The following is a 20,055-nucleotide window of genomic DNA, read 5'->3' on the forward strand; positions in this document are numbered from 1 at the left end:
ATCATGTTGTGTCTCGCTGAGAGGGATCTCATTCTTCATAAATCTCGTGGATGTCAAATCACCACCCTGCAGGTTTTCTTGGGCACACACACCACCCATTGTGCTAGGTCTAACATCCAGCAGGACTGTGGAAAGATATCCTGATTGCGGTGGGAATGGCAAGAGGGGAAGAATAAAGGAATGCAAGCCACTTACTTTTATAAATATAGAAACTACCACCAATCCATTTGGGCTCTTTGCAGCTTCTGTGACATTTGTATACAACTCATGGTTATAGTGGATGAGCTGCACCTGGAAGGAGGGAGAAACAATAATAAGAACAACAGTGTAGCATTAAAATGTGTGAGGCACAGCATATCCACCCAACATAAGGGAAAACTGTAAAGTATATTGTAGAACTGGAAAGACAATATTGTAACTGAAGGGATTTCGAGGAGAGGTGTGTGGGTAAAATGCATGCACACACACATATGCACACACATACAAAAATACCCATCTATATTTGCAAATGTTTTCTGGTAACAATCATGCCTTCCATCAGCTCAATGCCCATCTGGCTCTGGCTCCATCTCAGGACATTTCCCCTAAAGTGCGTATAAAGTGAATTTCCCTTATGAGGAGCGGAACTGCCCTGCAGGGGCCCACGTCCTGCACCGACAGCTGCCACTGGCAGCGAGTAAATCCTCCTCAGGCTGCTGGGCGAGCAGGGAGCTGCCAGGTCCTGAAGGAGACAGAGCTGATGGCTTAGGCTCCCAATGCACCAGCCATCCCAGGTCATCCGACTGTGCGGGACTCAACTGCTTCCTGCTTCCGAGAAGATCAGCAATGTGCGTGCTGGGGCCTTGTGCGACAGCAGTCTGGGGGCAAAAGGAGTTCTGGAACTGTGTTCCAGCAAAACAGGTTTCCCTCTGTTACCTAATACTTTTTTAAACCTCTCCTTTAAAAAATTGTGTAACAAAGCATAGATATATAGTCACATGAATTGCTCCCCGCCCCCCCAATTTTGAGCCACATGACTAATATCCCACCTCCGTGGGACTCACTTGTTTCCTCTGACTCATCTTAGGGCTGTGGTTTTATTTTTTTATTAACATTTTTTTATTAATCCTCACCCAAGGATATTTTTCCATTGACTCTTTAGGGAGAGTGGAGGAGAGAGGGAAAGACAGAGAGAAACATGTGAGAGAAATACATCGACTGGTTGCCTCCTGCATAAGCCCCAAACAGGGCCCAGGCCGGGGAAGAGCCTGCAACCAACGTACATGCCCTTGACCAGAATCGAACTTGGGACCCTTTGGTCTGCAGGCCGACACTCTATCCACTGAGCCAAACTGGCTAGGGCAGGGCTGTGGTTTTAAAATAGATTTTTGAACAGTACAGAAGTATAATTTTTATAACAAAATAAAAAATAGAGAAGAAAAAAAAGTGATAGGCCCCCTCCTCTACCTTTGTCTAATCCTAACTCAAACAATATGACTTTTAACAGTTTAGAATTTATTTTTCTAGATTTTTGTGTGCTTTTAAATTACACATACATACACCTGTAGGGCTTAAAATATTTGGGTAAGTTCCTAGAAATGTATAACCTACCTAGACTGAGTCAAGAAAAAATAGAATCATGAACAAACGAACACAAATATGGAGATTGAAGTAGTCATAACAAAAACTTCCAATAAAGAAAAGCTGGACCAGATAGCTCCATAGGTGGCTTTTACCAAACATTCAAAGAAGAATTCATACCAATCCTCCTTAAACTCTTCAAAAAAAAAAAAAAGAAGAAGAAGAAGAGGGAACACTTCCAAACTCATTTTATGAGGCCAGCATCATCCTGATATCAAAGCCAGACAAAGACACTTCAAGAAAAGAAAACTATAGGCCAACATCCCTAATGAACACAGACACAACAATCTTCAATAAAATACTAGCAACCCAAATTCAACAGCACATTAAAAGGATTATACACCATGGCCAAGTGGGATTTTTTCCTGGGATGCAAGGATGGTTCAATATATACAAAACAATGTGATACACCATATTAACAGAATAATGATAAAAAATACATAACCTCAAAAATCATTTGACAAAACTCACTATTTATTCACGATAAAAACTATTTTTAAAAGGCACAGAGGAACTTAACACGATAAAGGTAATACCTGAAAAACCCACAGCTATCATCATAATCAATGGGGAAGAACTGAAAAAGTTTCCTCCAAGATCCAGGACAAGGCAAGGATACCCACTGTTGCCACTTCTATTCGATAAAGTCCTAGAAGTCACAGCCAGAAAAATTAGACCGAAAACAAAATAAAAGGCATCCAAATTGGGGGGAAAGAAGCAAAATTATCCAGAAGACTCCGGAAGGCAGCGTGGTCATGGCCAGACTTCTGGTTCCCACCTGTCAGAACACAACTTTGGCATCAAAGGCAAGATGGAAAGATGCTTGAGGACTTGCACCAGTTCAAGCAGCACTAGCTGGGCATCACTGTGAGAAGGTGCTGCTTCCCCTCCACCTATCTCCCAGGTCTTTGTCGGGGCAACCACACTTCCTGTAGCTGTTGCCTTGTCCTGTTCAGACATGTACATTCTAGGCACTGGATGAGGCCAGAGCTTGTAGAGAGAAACACATCCTTATAATTCACAAGGCAGCAAGCTTTTCTGTAAAGACTCTGATAGTACATACAGGGTGTCCCCCACCCCCAAAGTATGCACACTTCGAATTATTATAAAGTCAGTGTTTATTAACATGTAGTTCATTTTCAAAATTTAAAAGAATCTACAGAAACGAATAATTCTTTTTGTCAACACTTGTTTTCAAACTGATAACTGTTCTGGTCCAGGCACTGCTACCATAATAACGTGAAGCAATGGAATCGCAAACATCAGAAATCATTTCGTTCAGTATTTGTGTGCCTTCAGTTCATCGACTGTTGCCAGTTTTGTACCGTAAACTTTATCTTTTATGTATCCTCATAAAAAAAAAGTCCAGTGGCACTTTAGGATAAATTTTCTTTGTTCCAAGCGTAGTCTGGCTTCACCCATTATTTCAAATCAGCTAAATCTGACAAGGAGTGACAATTAAGTGGATTATCAGCTGTTAAAGTGTGTATACATTTTTTTTGGGACACCCCATATTTTCAGCCTTGTGGGCTATCTGTATGGTCTCTGTCACACCTCTTCAATTCTGCTTGTGTATGAAAGCAGCCATAGACAAAATAAAAAAGAATGGGTGTGGCTGGGTTCCAATAAAACTTTATTTACAAAAACAGGTGGCAGTCCGTAGTTAGCCAACACTGCTAGTTTAAATTTGAGAGATGAATAAAAAACTTCAGGGCCATTCATTTTCTAGAATGTCTTCTAAAGTGATAGGAAGAAGCACATGTTGAAAGGATCTAGGTATTAACCTCTTCTTTCGTTTAAATGATAGTGATTACAATTTCACATTTCTACAGCCCTTTCAACCTTGCAAGGCATAGCCAACTCAAGTGAGTTTATTTCCAGTCAACACACAAGTCCCAAGTGCCCATCATGTGCCAGAACCCAGGAGCCCAGAGACAAATGCTGCATAGTTCGTGTCCTTGAGGAGCTCACCCATATTACCCCATTTGTCCCTGCAATAGGCAAAGGGCAAAAGGAAGGCACAGAGAGTCTAAGCAACTCTTACTAGGTCACACAGCCAAACAGGGAGCCTGACCCACTTTGCTTTCCTGTGTACAAACGTTTTCTTTCCACAAGAAAGTAAAGAGAAAAGTAAAGGTGTTTTACATTTGAGGGGAGGACACATTTCAGCAGCTGTTGCTGGAACAATAATTATAAGCTAGAACTTATTTATAGAAAGTCATTAACAAGTTTGTCTTTAAGAGCAAGAGCACACAGAGAGTTCTGCAGAGAAGAACTCGGTTTGACATGTACTAACCACCACGTTGTCAGGCTAAGGTTTGGCAATTATCACTGGTCTGCCTGGTGACTGATGAGTTCCTGCATTTTAAGACATGGAATGCAATTGTGGTTTAAAATAAAGAAGTGCCTATAATTGCATTGACTGAAGACCCCCAAATGTGGTCCAGCTATCACAGCAACCTAGAAAACCAGAGTGAAATATGGTATTTCCCCCCGTCCCCAGAAGATGAAACTTGGATTTTAACGCATGGCGCTTTTCACGGGGGTGCACGGTGGTTTGTACATGTGTGGAGTGATGAGTTTAGGTGCAGGATGACGCTGGGAATGGCAAGGCTCTGAGCCTAGTCTCTTCTGTCCAAGTAACCTCAGGCTAGCTGCTTAGCCCCTCTGTGCCTCAGTCTCTTCATCTGTAAAGTGGGGATGAATCTAAGGATCGTCTGGGGATGAAATGAAATGATCCATCACACAATCTTCCAGGAACTAGGCAGGGTACAATCAAGCAAGTGCAATAGATGGGGTGACATGACCACACATATAAAAGGCAGACACCAAATGTTCCTTATATTTCCTTCTCTGGTGTAAAGATTGGATGTATTTCCTCCTTATCCATTTCTGGACTTGAAAAATTTTCATAAAACAAACCATAGGCCAAGAATCTTCTAGAGAGTTCTCTCCTCTAAGGAAACATATTTCTCACACCTTTATTAAGAACTACTGAGTAAGGATGTCCCCAGATGTGTTTTTCTTTTTTTCTGGAACATTTTGAAATAGATGCTTCTAGAAGTCTAACTTTCCTCCTATGATCCTGCTGAAAACCAGAGCAGGACATGCCCCCTGCAATGAGGCTTGATTCTCCTAGGTGTGACTTCTGAACAGTGGCTGCTAACTGCCAGGATTTAAAGGGGAGCTCTGTGCACACTTAAAAAAATAAAAATATATATTTAAATATGTTTTTTATTAATTTCAGAGAGAGGAAGGGAGAGGGAGAGAGAGATAGAAACAGCAATGATGAGTGAGAATCATCGATCAGCTGCTACCTGCTTGCCCTTACTGGGGACCTAACCTGCAACCCAGGCATGTGCCCTGCCTGGGGATCCAACTGTGACCTCCTGGTTCATGAGTTGATGCTCAACCATTGAGCTATGACGGCTGGGAATCTGTGGGCACTTTTTGAACCCTGGCGACTTTAATTAACTCTCTGCCTCACTGGCATCCTGCAACCCAGGCAGGTCATTGCTCCTGCCTTCTTTCTCCGCATTCACCCACTTCCTCCCCACACGCCCATGACCTCAAACTCCTCCCTGTGAAGGGCACGAATGGAGATCCTTCACTGGCTCTGCAGCCAAATGTCCTGGGTTATTGAGTCTCTTAGAGCCTCGATTTCTTCATATGCAGAATTGTGACTCCGACATAATCATCAAAGCCTTGCTGGAGTGATTAAAAGAGCTAAGGCATAGAAATGAGCTGAAGTGCATAAATAAGATGAAGCAGGATTCAGACGCAGTGCCTGGCACAGAGCAAGCACTTGTTAAGTGGCCGTGGTGATTATTACTATTAGGGATGTCTGGCTGCTGGGGCTCAGATAAAGGAAATGAGAGGATGAGCAGCTTGTTCTGTTCCCAGGGTAACAGCAGAGCCAGGCGGAAGCACTTCCTGATCGTATTTCTTGAGGACAGGGTCAGTTTACCACTCACTGTTGTATCTTACTTTACCTTATTGTCTGGATGGCCAAGGAGATTTTTCCGGTCTTTTCTCTCTGTAGTTCCTGCTACGGAAACAGGAGATATACAGAACACATGGTCTCAAACGACCTGTGCACTGTCTATCCTTGTCTCATGATCACCCCTCTGGGTGAAAACCACTGTTCTGCTGTGTTCAGGTCACTTTTGTTAAATGCTCTTTGAATAAGTATTTCAGAGCCCATGTAAGTAGTATTAAGGAAGCCTCACTTTGTTCTAAATCATTGCAGAGGTGTAATGCAATACCGTGCCTTTGGTGAAGGCAAGAATCTTTTCCCTACTTCTACTACCCACAAAGAAGCTTGGTCACGATGGATTTATTAGTATGTTCCAGAAGACTTTTAAGGGGCAGCTAGGCCAATGTCTCTTAAATCGTATATCCAAGAAGCCCAAGTGAATTGAGCTAATGAAAAATAACACGATTGCTGTTAAAAGTTATTTTTTATTACTTTATTATTTATTATTGTATATATTTTTGTTTTTATTATTTTATGACAATTAAGTAGAGTTCATATCAGGAATCAAGAGTAAGTCAACATTGCCAGCACCGGTTTGGCTCAGTGGATAGAGCGTCGGCCTGCGGACTCAGGGGTCCCGGGTTCGATTCCGGTCAAGGGCATGTACCTTGGTTGTGGGCACATCCCCATTGGGACATGTGCAGGAGGCAGCTGATCGATGTTTCTCTCTTATCGACGTTTCTAACTCTCTATCCCTCTCCCTTTCTCTATGTGAAAAATCAATAAAATATATTAAAAAAAAAAGAGTAAGTCAACATTGAAAAGAAATCTTCTACTATGATTTAGTTGAAAGAAGTGGGGAAAAAGAACCATTAACTTCTCCGAAGGGACCACCCATACTTAAGTTACATCTATACCCAGTTCATGCCCATTTCAGTGGAATTACTTCTTACTTCAGCCGGAGAACACGGCTTTCACATCTGACTTCACTGAGTTGATGGCTACCTCTTGCATCTCTTAGACTCATTGGAAACTGTTAGTAAGTTACTTCCGTTTTATGATTCAGGTTTAAATGACTTCTGTTTTGAATTGTACTTAGAAGGAAAAAATCCAATGCTTCAATATGACACTTGGGATGTCTGTGCCTGAGGTCTGATCTATGCCATGAACAAGGAAAATAGCCTCCAAATGATCATGTGATAATCTGGACCCAAGCATGTCCATGAGAGGCTGAGAAAGGTCCTGAACACTTCATTCTCCATCGCTAGAGGCTGGCACCCACAGTGCAATGTGGATCTCAGAGTGCAACATGAATGACATTTCAGGGGACCACGTAGGTTTTTATCCCTTTACAGTCATTTGTAAATAAACTGAAGAGATATGTGATTTGTCAAATATCCAGGGGCAGTGGCCATTAATAGGTACCCTGCAGTCAGTGAAAGTCAAAGGCCGACTGAGAAAGCTTTTCTTTGCTTCAGTGCATAGTCGGTCCCAGGATTAGCTAAACTCAAATCAGAGAAACAGAGTAGAAACCCAACTCCTCTTTTAAGAAGAAGCAGCTGTGTGGTACTGAATTGTTTGAGGGTCTTAGAAACTCAAGTTCTAGTACTGAGTCCAAGCCCTGATCCTTGTTTGTTTAGTGAACTTAGGTAATCACCTAGCATCTTTCAGTTTCCTGATCTGAAACATGAGGCCAACCACTTGTACCTTCTAGGCTTTGGGAAGGATTTGAAAAGATAGTGGATATACATCGGGTTATATTTTCACCATACAACTCGATGCCTGGCATATTCCAAGTACTTAAATACTTGGATGAACAAAGGCATGCATAAAACTCTTTGTAAACTGTAATGCTATATATGTATAATAAAAAAAATATATTTTCTTCTTCTTTTTTTTTTTTTTTTTACTTAAAATTGGCATACTCAATACTCAGTTTTTTGGGAACTCCAACAAATAATTCCTACAGGTATTCTGGTGGGAGTAGCTACTTGGGGTGGGGTGGGGGGCTACTTGGGTGATCTCTTTAGAAGAAAAAAAACTCCTCTGAAGAATAGTGAGACCCCTTTGGAGGGAATAACAGAGGTTAAATTAGGCAAATTCCAGAGGCAGAACCTGTCACTGCAGGTTCTCAGACCAGAACAGAGGAACAACTGGACCAAGAGTAACAACCCTCATTTTTCTTAGACTCCAACTCTATAAGCAAGAAACTCTATTATGACTTTTAGAATGTATTATTCCATCATGTCTGCTTTCTGCAGAGGCCATCAACACCCACCATGGAGGAAGGAAAGATTAAATTCTCACACACCCCATATTCAGTTGCTAAAGCCCCATATTCAGTGGTTGCTAATTCAGAAGGGTCACTCTTGACGAGTACCCTTCAAACTGTCATATTAATGGAAATATAAACACAGCATCTATTAGGTAAGAGATGAGGGCTTTCTGTCCTCTTGTAAATCAAGCTGCAGAGCAATTTGGATAAAACGTTTATAGAACCAGGCTTGATTCTGCACACATTAATTGCCTAAAGTGTGATAGTTAATGACTAGAAATACATACTTTCAAAGCCATTAAATATACACAAACACCATCCATGGTGGATTGACTCTGGGGAAGAGGAGTAGAAAGAGCACCAAGCTGTCAGTCAAAGAGACTGGATTTTAAGGGACAGTTCTGCCTGGATAGTTGAGTGAGGCTCTCCCTACTCCCTTTCAGACCTAGAAGTCTTCGTCTGGAAAACATGAGATTTGAAGGGCAGGGTTTTGTGATTCTTCTAAAAAATAAACACACACTGGTGGGGGGTATATAAGGTATTGCCTCCTGAGTTTCCATCAAAGTCACTTGAATTGCCTTGAATTGAAACCAAATATTTAAATGAAAGTTTCAGTGGACAGGATGTTTAAGCCTGGGGTTGCAAATGGAATGACAACAGGGGCTGGGCAGGTTGTGTAGATGAGAGAAGGTGGCTAGGCAGGGATCAAGGCCAAAGAATACATGTGTGTAGCTTAGCGTATGGGCATCCTGGCTGCCAGTTTGTGATCCCTGTTTTCTCCATTTGACAGTGTTTAGGCCAAACCAAATCAAACCCAAACAAAACAAATATTCCAAACCTGAGACTCGACTCCCATGTCTTCATTCATTTATTCTTTCAATAAGCACTTATTTGTGCCTCCCATGCTCCAGGCACTGTACTGGGCATGAGGTGATGAAAAGAGGGAAGATCTTAGAGCAGTGGTTCTCAACCTTCCTAAGGCCGTGACCCTTTAATACAGTTCCTCATGTTGTGGTGACCCCCAACCATAAAATTATTTTTGTTGCTACTTCATAACTGTAATTTTGCTACTGTTATGAATTGTAATGTAAATATCTGATATACAGGATGTATTTTCATTGTTCGCGACCCACAGGTTGAGAACCGCTGCTGGAGACTCTTTACCAGAGCACATTTGCTCACTGTGATGTCTGACTCTTCCAGAAATCACAATGCCAGCTGCCTGCCAACTTCCTCTTAGTATTGCCCTTCCTGTAACTGCCCAGGTTCTCAGTGAGCCACGGATTGCAAACCCTGGGACCAGATCACTCAAATTCAATAACGTATCTCATGTTATGGTGTTTAACAAATACTTGAATATCTGCCTATAAATTTTATTATAAAAGGCACTACAAATTACTTAGTGATTTTGTTTCTTTAAAAAAAGAAAATAAAAAACGACATATCAATCCAGAATACAGGGAATGGGGGACCCTCAAACAGGCTTCAAAAAAAAAATCAGAAAAAGTCTTCAGGAAGATTATAAAAGATGAATAGAGTGCAAAACAACTTTTGGCAAACATAGAAAAGTATTAGCTTATTCCAAGAAATTAGATACAGGTCACCCAACGATTGGAAACTAAAGGGAAAAAAAAATGACAAGAAAGGCCCTAATACTTATGTGGAAAAGAACAAAAGTAATATGTCAAGAACTAATCTGAATGACCCAGGAATGGCCACATCGGTTCTGGCCTATTACTGCAAGTCAAACTGAAGCCAGAGGTCAATGCCAGAGGACAATGGGATCTGGTTCAGGGTTCTTACATGCCCCAGGGGAGAGGGGGAGCCACAAAGACACCACACTGAAGAAGCAGGAAGAGATGATGAATGCCAATGAATGGGCTTCCTTATTTTTCCACTTGTTCAATTTGTTAGCAAAGGAATATATAAATTAATGCATGTAAAATACATAGGCACAGGCCAGATATGTACTATGAACTCAAGAATCTTAGTTTACCCCTCTCCCCCACTTTTATTACCTCTTCCCCCAAACACACATACCCTTATACACACACACACGACCAACACCATCACCACCGACACGAAGAAGATGGCTCGATGCCTAGTGTTTGTGGGATCATGGCGTGTGGGAGCTGTACAGTCCATTAGCAGCCCATTGTTTAAGTCATTGTTTTACAATGTTTTTACCTACAGGGGTAACTACCACCTGGGTTGGGGGACTGGTGCCCTCACTATGGTAACAGAGCTAACATTTATTGGTTTCTTACTACATGCCATGCAATTATCTTCTTTGTGTTTTATCAGCATTATCTTCTTTGATCCCCCCAATGGATGCCCTATGAAGTCAGGTGACAACGTTTTCATCGTCCCCCTTTCTAGAGGCCTGGGGAAGCAAGACTTAAAGAAGTGAAGTAGCTTGCCCAATCTCTCTCTCTGCTAATGAGCTGAACAGCTAGAATTTGAACCCAAGAGCCCAATTCCAGAACCTGGCTCTTGACGAGAAGCCAAAATGAAAGTGGACCCCAGATATCCTGCAGGAAACCAGATAAAGCTCATGTCCCGATTCCCACGTCAGAGCTATTTTCTGCCCAGTGGAGCTGAACTGAGCAGAAATGAATTCCACCAGGCCAGAAGCCTTGCCCTCCCACCTTGTCCCTCAATAGCTAAAGTGAGTTCCCAAGGGCTGGCTCTTTTCAGGGGGTGGAGGAGGGGAGAGTTCCGTGAACTCTGCAGGCGAGGGGGCCTGGGGAGTGGGTGGGGGGACTCCAACCACCTCAGTTGTCCGGAGGCATGTCCTATGCCTGTCCCAGAGACAGAGACTCTTTAATTCCATCTTGGGCTGACACAAAACACACACCTCTCTTGCTGCTCATTCTGAGTTGAACAGGTCATGGCCTTAAGGCCTGTGGAATTGGATGGATGCCCAAAAGGGCCATTCTTGGCTTTCTAGGTCCCCACATGGAGAGCAGGAAAGAGCAGCGAGGAACAAACGCAGCCTCTGAGTCCCAGCCCCGGAGCCTCTCGTGCTCATTTGCCTTCTTTGGCAGTTGGAGAGCAGGTCTCGGAAGTCCCAGATGGCAGAGGTACAGCGCTGACCCGAGGCAATGCCACGCGGCCGCCCCACTGTCTGTGGCCAATCGCTGTGTCTAGGCAAGGGAGACGAGCCCTCACAGGGAATTTTACGCTTCAAATCTCAGCCTATCCCAAGCCACACTTGTGATCCCACCACCTTAACTTCCCTCAGAGCTGGTCCTCTGGCATCCCCTCCAACAATGTCATCATCTGCACGGCACTGCATTTGTAAGCACAGGCACCTAGGAAGACTCTTGTCTCCTTTATTCCTGGGATCCCATCAGCCATTAAGCCCTGTGGATTTCAGTCATCTTTCTGACGGTTCCAGCAACTGTCCCCTCCCTCTTCATTCCCAGAGCCACGACTTCAGTTCAGGGCCTTGCTTAATCTTACCTGGATTATGTCACAGCTTTTTAACTGGCCCTGCTGCTTCCAGCCTCCTGTCCCGCCAGCCCAGCCTCCACACATCGGTCTGTGTGATGACTCCAAGCTTTGTAAACCATAAGGTAAACAGAGATACTTTAAAATGGAGCCAGAGCTGCCATGCCAAGGAGCTGCCTGGTATGCTATACAACTCAAATCTTGGAATGTCAAGAACAGGGCAAAATAGCCTAAGCAACCTTGTTCCCCAAATAACTGTGTACAAAGATAACAAGAAATCAGATATGGCTACAGGACTGAAACTTAAACGCATTGGTGAGAATTAGCATCACTATGTTATGTTATCTGCTCCACTAAAAATACCTTTCTTCTATTGATGTAATTGTTCCCCTTCCCCTTATCAGAAATATCCATTGCTTTTGGTCGCCTAATAGAAATGTTATTTGGACTTCTGCCTGAATTAATGACTCCGGAATAGCTATTCTTATTGATCTCAATAAATGCTTGTTGCCGCTCACTTCGAAAGACCTTTCATTTTTAGGTTAGCAGTTTAAACATTTCACTCCCCTGCTTAGGGAACACTCCTGTGGCACCCCACTCTCCTTCGGGAAACGTCCCGGCTCTTTCTTATCACCTGAGAGCCCTTCATGACCTCCCCCTCCCCCTTTCACTTTCCCATCATGCCAGCCATGCCAAGTCACTGCTACTTCCTGTACAGACCTGACTGTTTGCACCTATGTACCTTTGAATATGCCTTTCCCTCTACCTGAAACGTCCTTTACCCCTGGGTCCAACAGGCAAACTCCTACTCATCCTTCAAAACCCTACTTAGTCTTTACCCACCAGGTGGAAGCGCTCATGTGTTCCTGTGCGCCACCATCATAGCTACAACATACCTCTATGAAGGTCTTTATGGCTCCACGTTACAATTATTGCTCACAGGAGCACCTCCGCCTAGAATGAGAGCGGCTGAAGGCAGGACTGTGGCTTAGAGAAATTGTTTCCTAGGGTCTAGCCTCGCCTCTGTCACATCATAGGCACTAACTGCCCTTTGTGGATATGGATGACTTTGCAGAATTGATCACAGGGAAGAAAAAGTGTCCTCTTACTCAGGAAAGAAATGACTCGACATGCCTGGAAAACCCTTGTACAAGCACTTTTCTCCTTCTGTTGTAGTTTCTTTATTACTGTGTGGCTGTAGTCCGGAGAAGTTGCCTGAGTTTTATTCATTTTCCAAACTCTGATCGTTATCTGGGGGAGGGGTGGTGTGGGATGAAACAACAAACAGTATAATTGTAGCTTTTTTTTCTCTCTTTCCCAGGGACAGAGATCGAGCAGCCTCTGAAGAAGTGTTAATATTGGGAAAGATGCTATTATCTGCATTTTATTAATTAATCCATACATCTCCCTGTCATTCTTCCTTCTCTATGGCCTTCCTCACAGCGGTGGGGCACACTTCTGCTGTTGGTAAATTGCCACAATAAATCTGCCGGGACCACCTCTATTTCCAGCAGTTCACTTAACATTTTCTCACATGGCTCTGGTCTCAGGATTGAAGTCGGTTAAAAAGATTAATACCATTTAATACTCCCCAGAAGGAAGACGCCAGAAATCTGCTTAAGGTCCCGTTATTCATGTCTTCATTTCCTTTGTGCGTGTATTGTGATAAGCATAACCATCCTTTTCAGGCTGTGGCTAATAACTACTTAAAATGATTAAGGTAACTCGTTATTTCCTGTAAGAAAATTGCTCTGCTGTCATTAACGTGGAATTAACACGACTCCCGTTTCATCTTCAACTCACAGCCTTTTGGGCCCCCAGTTCCCTTAAGTAAGCAGACAGCCACCTGGAGGAGGCTGCGGGTTCCTTCACAAAAGATGTGCTCTGGAGAGGTAAGGAGGTGAGGAAGGTAGCTTTGCAGAGGTCACTGCTGTGAAGGCAGCTGCTGGGAGGGAATCCCTGGCTTCCTTCCCGGGTGTAAGCACAGTCCGCCTGACCTCCCACGGGGTTTGCAGGAATAATTAGCATGATTGTTATGATTCTTGCGCGGCCGAGCAATGCGAGTGGGATCTATAACTCTTTAAATCTCCCAACTGTCTGGAGCAGTGGTTCTAAAATTTTCTTTCATGACATTCACACGTGATACACACACCTCTGGGAATACTCTGCTTTTTTAGAAGGATCCACAGGTGTCTCGTAGGGACATAAAACACTGGGATCATTTGGAGCTGCCCTACGTAGTAATGGTAAGTTGGTGATGGCTGGTTAGTGGGCGTTTCAGCACAAATAAGATTGACCAGGGCCATAAAAGAGGGGTTTATGAACACGTGTGCACAAGTGTCTGTTGGAGTACCTATTTTCTTTTTCTTTAAAAAAATATATTTTATTGATTTTTTACAGAGAAGAAGGGAGAGGGATAGAGAGTTAGAAACATCGATGAAAGAGATCGATCAGCTGCCTCCTGCACGCCCCCCACTGGGGATGTGCCTGCAACCAGGGTACATGCCCTTGACCGGAATCGAAGCCTGGACCCTTGAGTCCGCAGGCCAACGCTCTATCCACTGAGCCAAACCGGTTCGGCAGTACCTATTTTCAGTTCTGTTGGGTATACACGAAGGAGCGTAATTGCTGGGTAGTATGGTAATTGTTTAACCTTTGGAGGCACCGCCAAGCTGTTTTCCTGCGTGTTAAATTGAGCACTTACCTGTGCCCAGCACTGAGTTAAAGAGTTCCCAGGACAGAGCACATCTAGACGATGCACATCTAGAGACAGGAGACCAGAGGGGCCAAAGTTGTCCATGCCGTGTTTATGGACCGATTCTAGTTGTCTTTCTCGCTCTGTGTCTCTCCCACCTCCTACACGCCCCCCACTGGGGCTTGAGCCCCAAACCCGGGCATGTGCCCTGACTGGGAATCAAACCGGCAACCTTTAGGTGCATGGGGCGATGCCCAACCAGCTGAGTTATAACAACCAGGGCGGTTATACATTTTTTAAATGAAAAAAAATCTATTTGATGCCATCTGAGAATGATATAAAATTTTAGTGTCCAGAAATAATGTTTCACTGGAACACAGACATACCCATTCCTTTCATATTATCTATGACTGACTTCTCACTACAGAGGTGGAGTTGAGCTGTTGAAAGTGGAATCACATAGCCAGCAAAACCTAAAATATTTATCCTCTGACCCTTTACAGGAGAAACTTGTCTACCCCTGGTATAAAATAATAAGGGTTTTCAGGAGAGGAAGAGAGATCACCTCCTGCTGGTTAATCAGGGGAGATCTCATGGCGGAAGGGGGTGTCTTGACCAGTGGGTAGGCAATGAACGACAGCCACTGGGGGAGAAGGAAACGCAATAGGTATAAAGTCTTGGAAGTGGGAACGACCTGGGATGTGAATGCATATTTTAGGTTTAAAACCACGAACAAAACTGGCCGGTGCCTGGAATGTCCAGAGAGAAGCCTCCTCAAAGCTTCCCTCTGAATGGGAAATGGCCCCACACAAAGAAGCACTGCTCCCAGCTCTGGATGAAACCAGCTGGGCGTGTGGATGGCGAACCAGCTATGTATCTCTGAGCAACGCCGAAGCCCAGGCATCACATTAATTAAATGTGACTGAGGGCTGGGGACCCACTGGTTCTCAAAGTTGGGGAGCGACACTGTGCCCCAGGGAGTGTTTGGACACGTATCAGGCTGGGTTGCCACAATGAATGAGAGCATACGCTGGGATTTACTATTCAGGGGCCAAGGCTGTTAAAAGGATTTGCAGGGAGAAGCAGAGGACCGTAGTTCTGGGCTATATCAAATGCCTTCTCCTCAAAGCCAGTAGCACCCCCATTAATGCCAGGCTGGGGACTCCTATGTGGTACAGAATGAGCATACGCTGAGGAATGAGAGGCTGGATGAAGGGATTGCACCTGCTTAGATACTGATAAACGGAGAGCAGGCAGGAGGGTATATTGATGCTAATGCATGACAGACTAAAAGGCTTCTTTCTACCACCGCCCTCCTCCCCTCTCCTTCCTCTTACCCCCCTGATTCCAGGAGAGCCAGAATGCCAGGGTAACATGCAAATCCAAAGAGAATCTATGTTTCCGGAGATATTTAGGGTGCCCATGAAAGATATGATTTGGGGGTGGACAAAGGCCCATCACTATGCTTTGCCCACAGCCACTCTTTAGCCTGAATCTGCAGGGTGGTTGGCTGGCTGGCTTTGGAGTCAGGAAGGGCTGGTATGGCTCTGGCTTTGTCTCTTCCTGGCAATGGATTTAAATGTTCTTAACCTCAGTTTCCTGATCTGTGAAATGGGTATGGTGAGGGATTTTTCCGTAAGGGTTGATCAAGATAATCTGTGCCTAGCACAATATTGGGGCCCTTAGCGGTGCCCAGTAGAAGTGTGTTTCCTTCTCTCTCTGCTTCGATGAGACAAGCTGATTTCTGCTATTATAGGCCCGTGGGCAATTAGAGGAGAACCAATCTTGGCCAAGCATGGCACATGGCAGTACTGACATTTGGGGCTGCGTAATTCTTTGTTGTGGGGCAGCCGTGTACACTGTAGAATGTTTAGCAGCATCCCTGGCATCTACCTACATCCTAGATGCCAGCAGCAATCCCGGGTCATGACAACCAAAGCTGTCTCCTGGAAGGGAAAATTGCCCTTGGTTGAGGGGAAGAGAAAAATAAATGGCAGTTGTTTCCGATGAAGGGAGAAATGTGGGATTTTTTGCCTACGCAAAAAGTCGGACCATAAACCTCCCAACGCTATCGCCTATTCATGCCACAATAGACCATGTTTTAACTCAGGGCGCTGAACTGGTCCTGGGGACAGACAGGAACAAGGCATCCCCTGTTCTCCAGGGGTGGACAACCGTTTCTATAGAGTCCCATCTGGGGAAGAAGGTTCTAGAAACTCTGGCCACCAAGCGGCCATTCATTTCCCAGGCAGGGCCTCCATTGGGTCTCTGGAAACCACGTGGTGGGACAACTGGACTGAGAAGGTGAGAGCTGGGTGGTTTACGCCAGTGTTCACGCTGCAAGCCGGGCCCAGGCCCGGACCCAGGCAGAACCCGCTGGTGAAACAGAAGCTCCCCTTCCCATTGCGGGGAGACTGGATTCATCTCAGGGGATGTGGGCTGGTGACAAGACTGATGATGTGGGGTGTATTGTTTATCTGTGTGTAATGCACGCAGAGCTCAAGGCAGAAGGTGGGTTTTATAAATCAGCAGCTAAGTAAAATAAATGCATTGGGCTAGTTATTCCTGCTCACTGCATAAAGGTGGAAGGGGGTGGTGAAACAGTTATTCAAAGGAATTCAATAAACTTAGTGGATTCTCCCCTTGCCTGATCACTTACTGCCACCGCCCAAAGGCGTTACCGCCCCCACCCCCACCCACCCAGGGCCATATTCTCGATGATAAAGCTCTGGAATTTTGTCATTGGAAACAGAACTTGCCTTCTTAACACCAATAATCAAAAGTAAAGAAATGACAGACAGAACGCCTTCTGATGAGGGTGGGAGAAGAGAGGTAACCCAACGTTTATAAAGGGCCGCTCTGGGCCAGGCGCTTGATACATACGTCACCTCCTTTCGTTCACACAAAATCCTGTGGACCAATGCTCTCCACACTTCCTGCTTAGAAGAACCACCAGGCCTGCTTATTACAAACCCAGAGTTTTGAGTCCCACCCTTAGACCTTCTGCACTGATTCTCTGGGGAAACAGGACAATCTATATTGTTAACGGTCACCTCAGGGGGTTCTAAAGATCAGGCTAGTTTGGAAAACACAGTGGTAAACTATCATGGACCATCTCTAAGTTACAGATGTGGAAACTGGGCTTTGTCTGACCCCTAATTCTAAACCCTTGTCATGGCTTCATGCTGCCTCTTTAGAAATGACAATCCGATTAAGACTCGATGGGCTTACCACGAGTCTCTGCTTTGCATATCAGCTGCTTGGAGCTTTGAGAGTCAGTGTGGTGGAGAGGACAAAACCTCTGATGGGAGTCCAAGGACTTGCATTACACACTGGAGTTTATTAGCTCAGTGACCTTGGGTGAGTTACTAACACTCTCCTGGCCACAGTTTTTTCATCTGTAAAATGGTGATAAAAGAAATAATACTAGTTCCAACTGCCTCCGGACTCACTGGGAGGAGCGAATGAGATAATGGATGTGAAAGAGTTTAGCAAATGGAAAAGCCGTCTGTTCGGTGTTAATATTGCGGAGTCCTGATTAAGTCGATGCCCAATTATCTGTGTAACCAGTTCCTATTCTGTGTAGGTCTTTTGTCAAGGTCTAAACTTTCTTTCTCACCTTTGGATCACTTCCCATTGTGTGGTCAACGTCAGACCAAGACATCCACACTTACTGGCAGGTGAAATAAGGCCTGGATAGTGCGCTCTATCAAAGGCTGCTACTCCATGCAGGCTCCCTCAACGGCATCTGTACGTGTGCTCTGGAACTCCTGACATCGCAGCATTTGGATAACTGAATTAACCAGGCCACCACTGTAGCAGATAATGGAGTGTTGCCTGCATTGTGAGGTCGCCCTCTAGTGGCTGAGGCTGTCAGTGTACCTTTAGACACCTAAACATTTGTCCCCCGCGGTCACAAGTAGCATAATGGCCCCCAAAGATGTCTGTGTTCTGATCTCTGGAGTCTGCAAATATGTTACCTTACAAAAAGGGACTCTGCAGATGCGATTAAGGGAAGGATCCTGAGATGAGCACATTAACTTGGGTTCTCTGGGTGAGCTCAATGGAATCACATGGTTCTTGTAAATGAAGGAGGGAGGAGAATAGAGAAGCAGATGTGATGCCGGAGGCAGAGACTGGAGTGATCCAGTGTGAGCAAGACTTGGCAGGCCGTTTGCTGGCTTTGAAGATGGATTCTTCCCTAGGTCTCCAGAAGGGGCATAGCCCTCCCCCAACCTCCGTTTTATGTATGTATGTATGTATTTACTTATTTATCTAATTTTACTTTATTTTTAAATATATTTTGATTGATTTCGGAGAGGAAGGGAGAGCGAGAGAGAGAGAGAGAATCATTGAGAATCCTGCACACCTCCTACTGGGGATCAAGCCTGCAACCCCAGGTATCTGTCCTGACTGGGAAGCGAACCTCGACTTCCCGGTTCATAGGTCGATGCTCAACCACCAAGCCACACTGGCCAGGCCTGACCTTCGGAAAATCCATTTTGGACTTCTGACCACTAGAACTGTAAGATAGTAAATGAGTGTTGTTGTAAGCCAGTAAGTTTGTGGTTATGTGTTAGAGCAGCCGCAGGCAGCTAACACACCCCTTCTCTCCATGTTTATCTGTGGGGTGCTGTTGACATGTGAGTGGTCCCAAGCATCGCAGAGCATCTAGCGTCCTGCAGGAGCTAAATGCCTGCCTCCCTCCCTAGTCACTGTGACCACCCCAGTACCTGCCCACTCATTCCCAGAGGCCCTGGGGTGGGGGATGGCGTTGCCCAGGCTGAACAGAAGAGTCTCTATGGTGGGCATCAGGGGAGGAAAGGAGCTGGGGGAGCAGACTTCAGAAAAGCAGTACGTAAATGCTACCTTTAAAGCTCCATGGTCCTCATTAGCTTTATTGGCTCCTCACTGGACTGGAAACTCATTCCTGCTTATGCATCCCCTGCACATCAGGGCTCACCACCTGACCCAGAACAGGTGCTCTCCAAGTATTTGTGAAGAAAAGAAATAGGTTCTTTAGTTAATTATTTCTCAGGTCTCCCAGAAGGATGTATGATGCCTTAACATATAAAAAATGATAAGCTGAAAATAATGAAATAAAATCTCATTAAGAGGAGCAGAAACAAAGATTCCCAGGCACCAGGGATGGGAGGTGGGAGGGATGAGGGGGTTGGGGTCTTTTTTCTGACTCGCCACCATGAGCCTTTAATTCCTGACTGCAAAAGTTAGACAGGCAACGCCCCCTTCAACATCCTTTTAGGTCTCACGTGCAGGTCAAAGGTGAATCACAGAGGGTGTCAGGCATAACAAGTTATTTACCAGGTAGGACTGCATGGAGGCTTGCAAGCTGGAAATGCAAATATATGTTTGATCTCCAGAAACATCCTTTACAATTAGGCCAGGGATGGTTGGACAACGCCGTCAGCTTGATTAGAGATAGCCGGAGGCGTGCTGGTAGGAGCAGTTTATTAAATTATTGAGATTTCTGGAGGCTACGGATGCCAGGGAGGGTGACGTGAGAAGGTAGAGCTGGAGTCTGCAAATCACTGGAGACGCTCTGAGTGTGGGTGTCAGGATAGAAGGGGAAGCCCTGAGTGGGGAGAGGGGAGGAGGGTGAGCTAGGGTCACAGTATCTCCCAGGCAAGGACCCCCCCTCCTCCCAAACCATGTCCCTCCTGTCTCTTTCTGTCTCTGCGAAGCCACATTATTGATGCTAATAACCCCCTAATGGCCCTGTAAGAAGGATTTCAAATCTGCAAATGACAGCTTTTGCAGGCACCACAAATCACTGAGCTCTGCAATCAAACGCAGAGGGGCCCAGATCATTGAAGGACTTGGGATAATGGGTGATAAAATGCAGTTTAATGCGGACAAATGTGGAATAATATGTCTTGGAACAAACACTCAGAAGGAGGAACAGCTGCTAAATGAATTGGTTTGCATTGCACTGACCAGGGAATAGAAACAGCCCTGAGCAGCAGCCAAAGAGCCGACAGAGAGGCTGGGGAAGCTGGTCTCCAGTGCTGGGAAAGC

General features: G+C 44.9%; 1 protein-coding gene across 1 annotated transcript in view; it reads right to left on the reverse strand.

Annotated features, from left to right (window-relative positions):
* Positions 1–20,055, reverse strand: part of CA10 (carbonic anhydrase 10) — a 369,556-nt gene that overhangs the window by 21,020 nt on the left and 328,481 nt on the right. The window contains exon 6 of the mRNA XM_081110646.1: positions 196–291. Coding sequence (XP_080966772.1) covers positions 196–291 — 96 coding nt within the window. The remainder of the gene's footprint in view (positions 1–195; positions 292–20,055) is intronic.

The sequence above is a fragment of the Myotis nattereri genome, assembly GCF_964212035.1.
Source record: "Myotis nattereri genome assembly, chromosome: 16".
Lineage (NCBI taxonomy): Eukaryota > Metazoa > Chordata > Mammalia > Chiroptera > Vespertilionidae > Myotis > Myotis nattereri.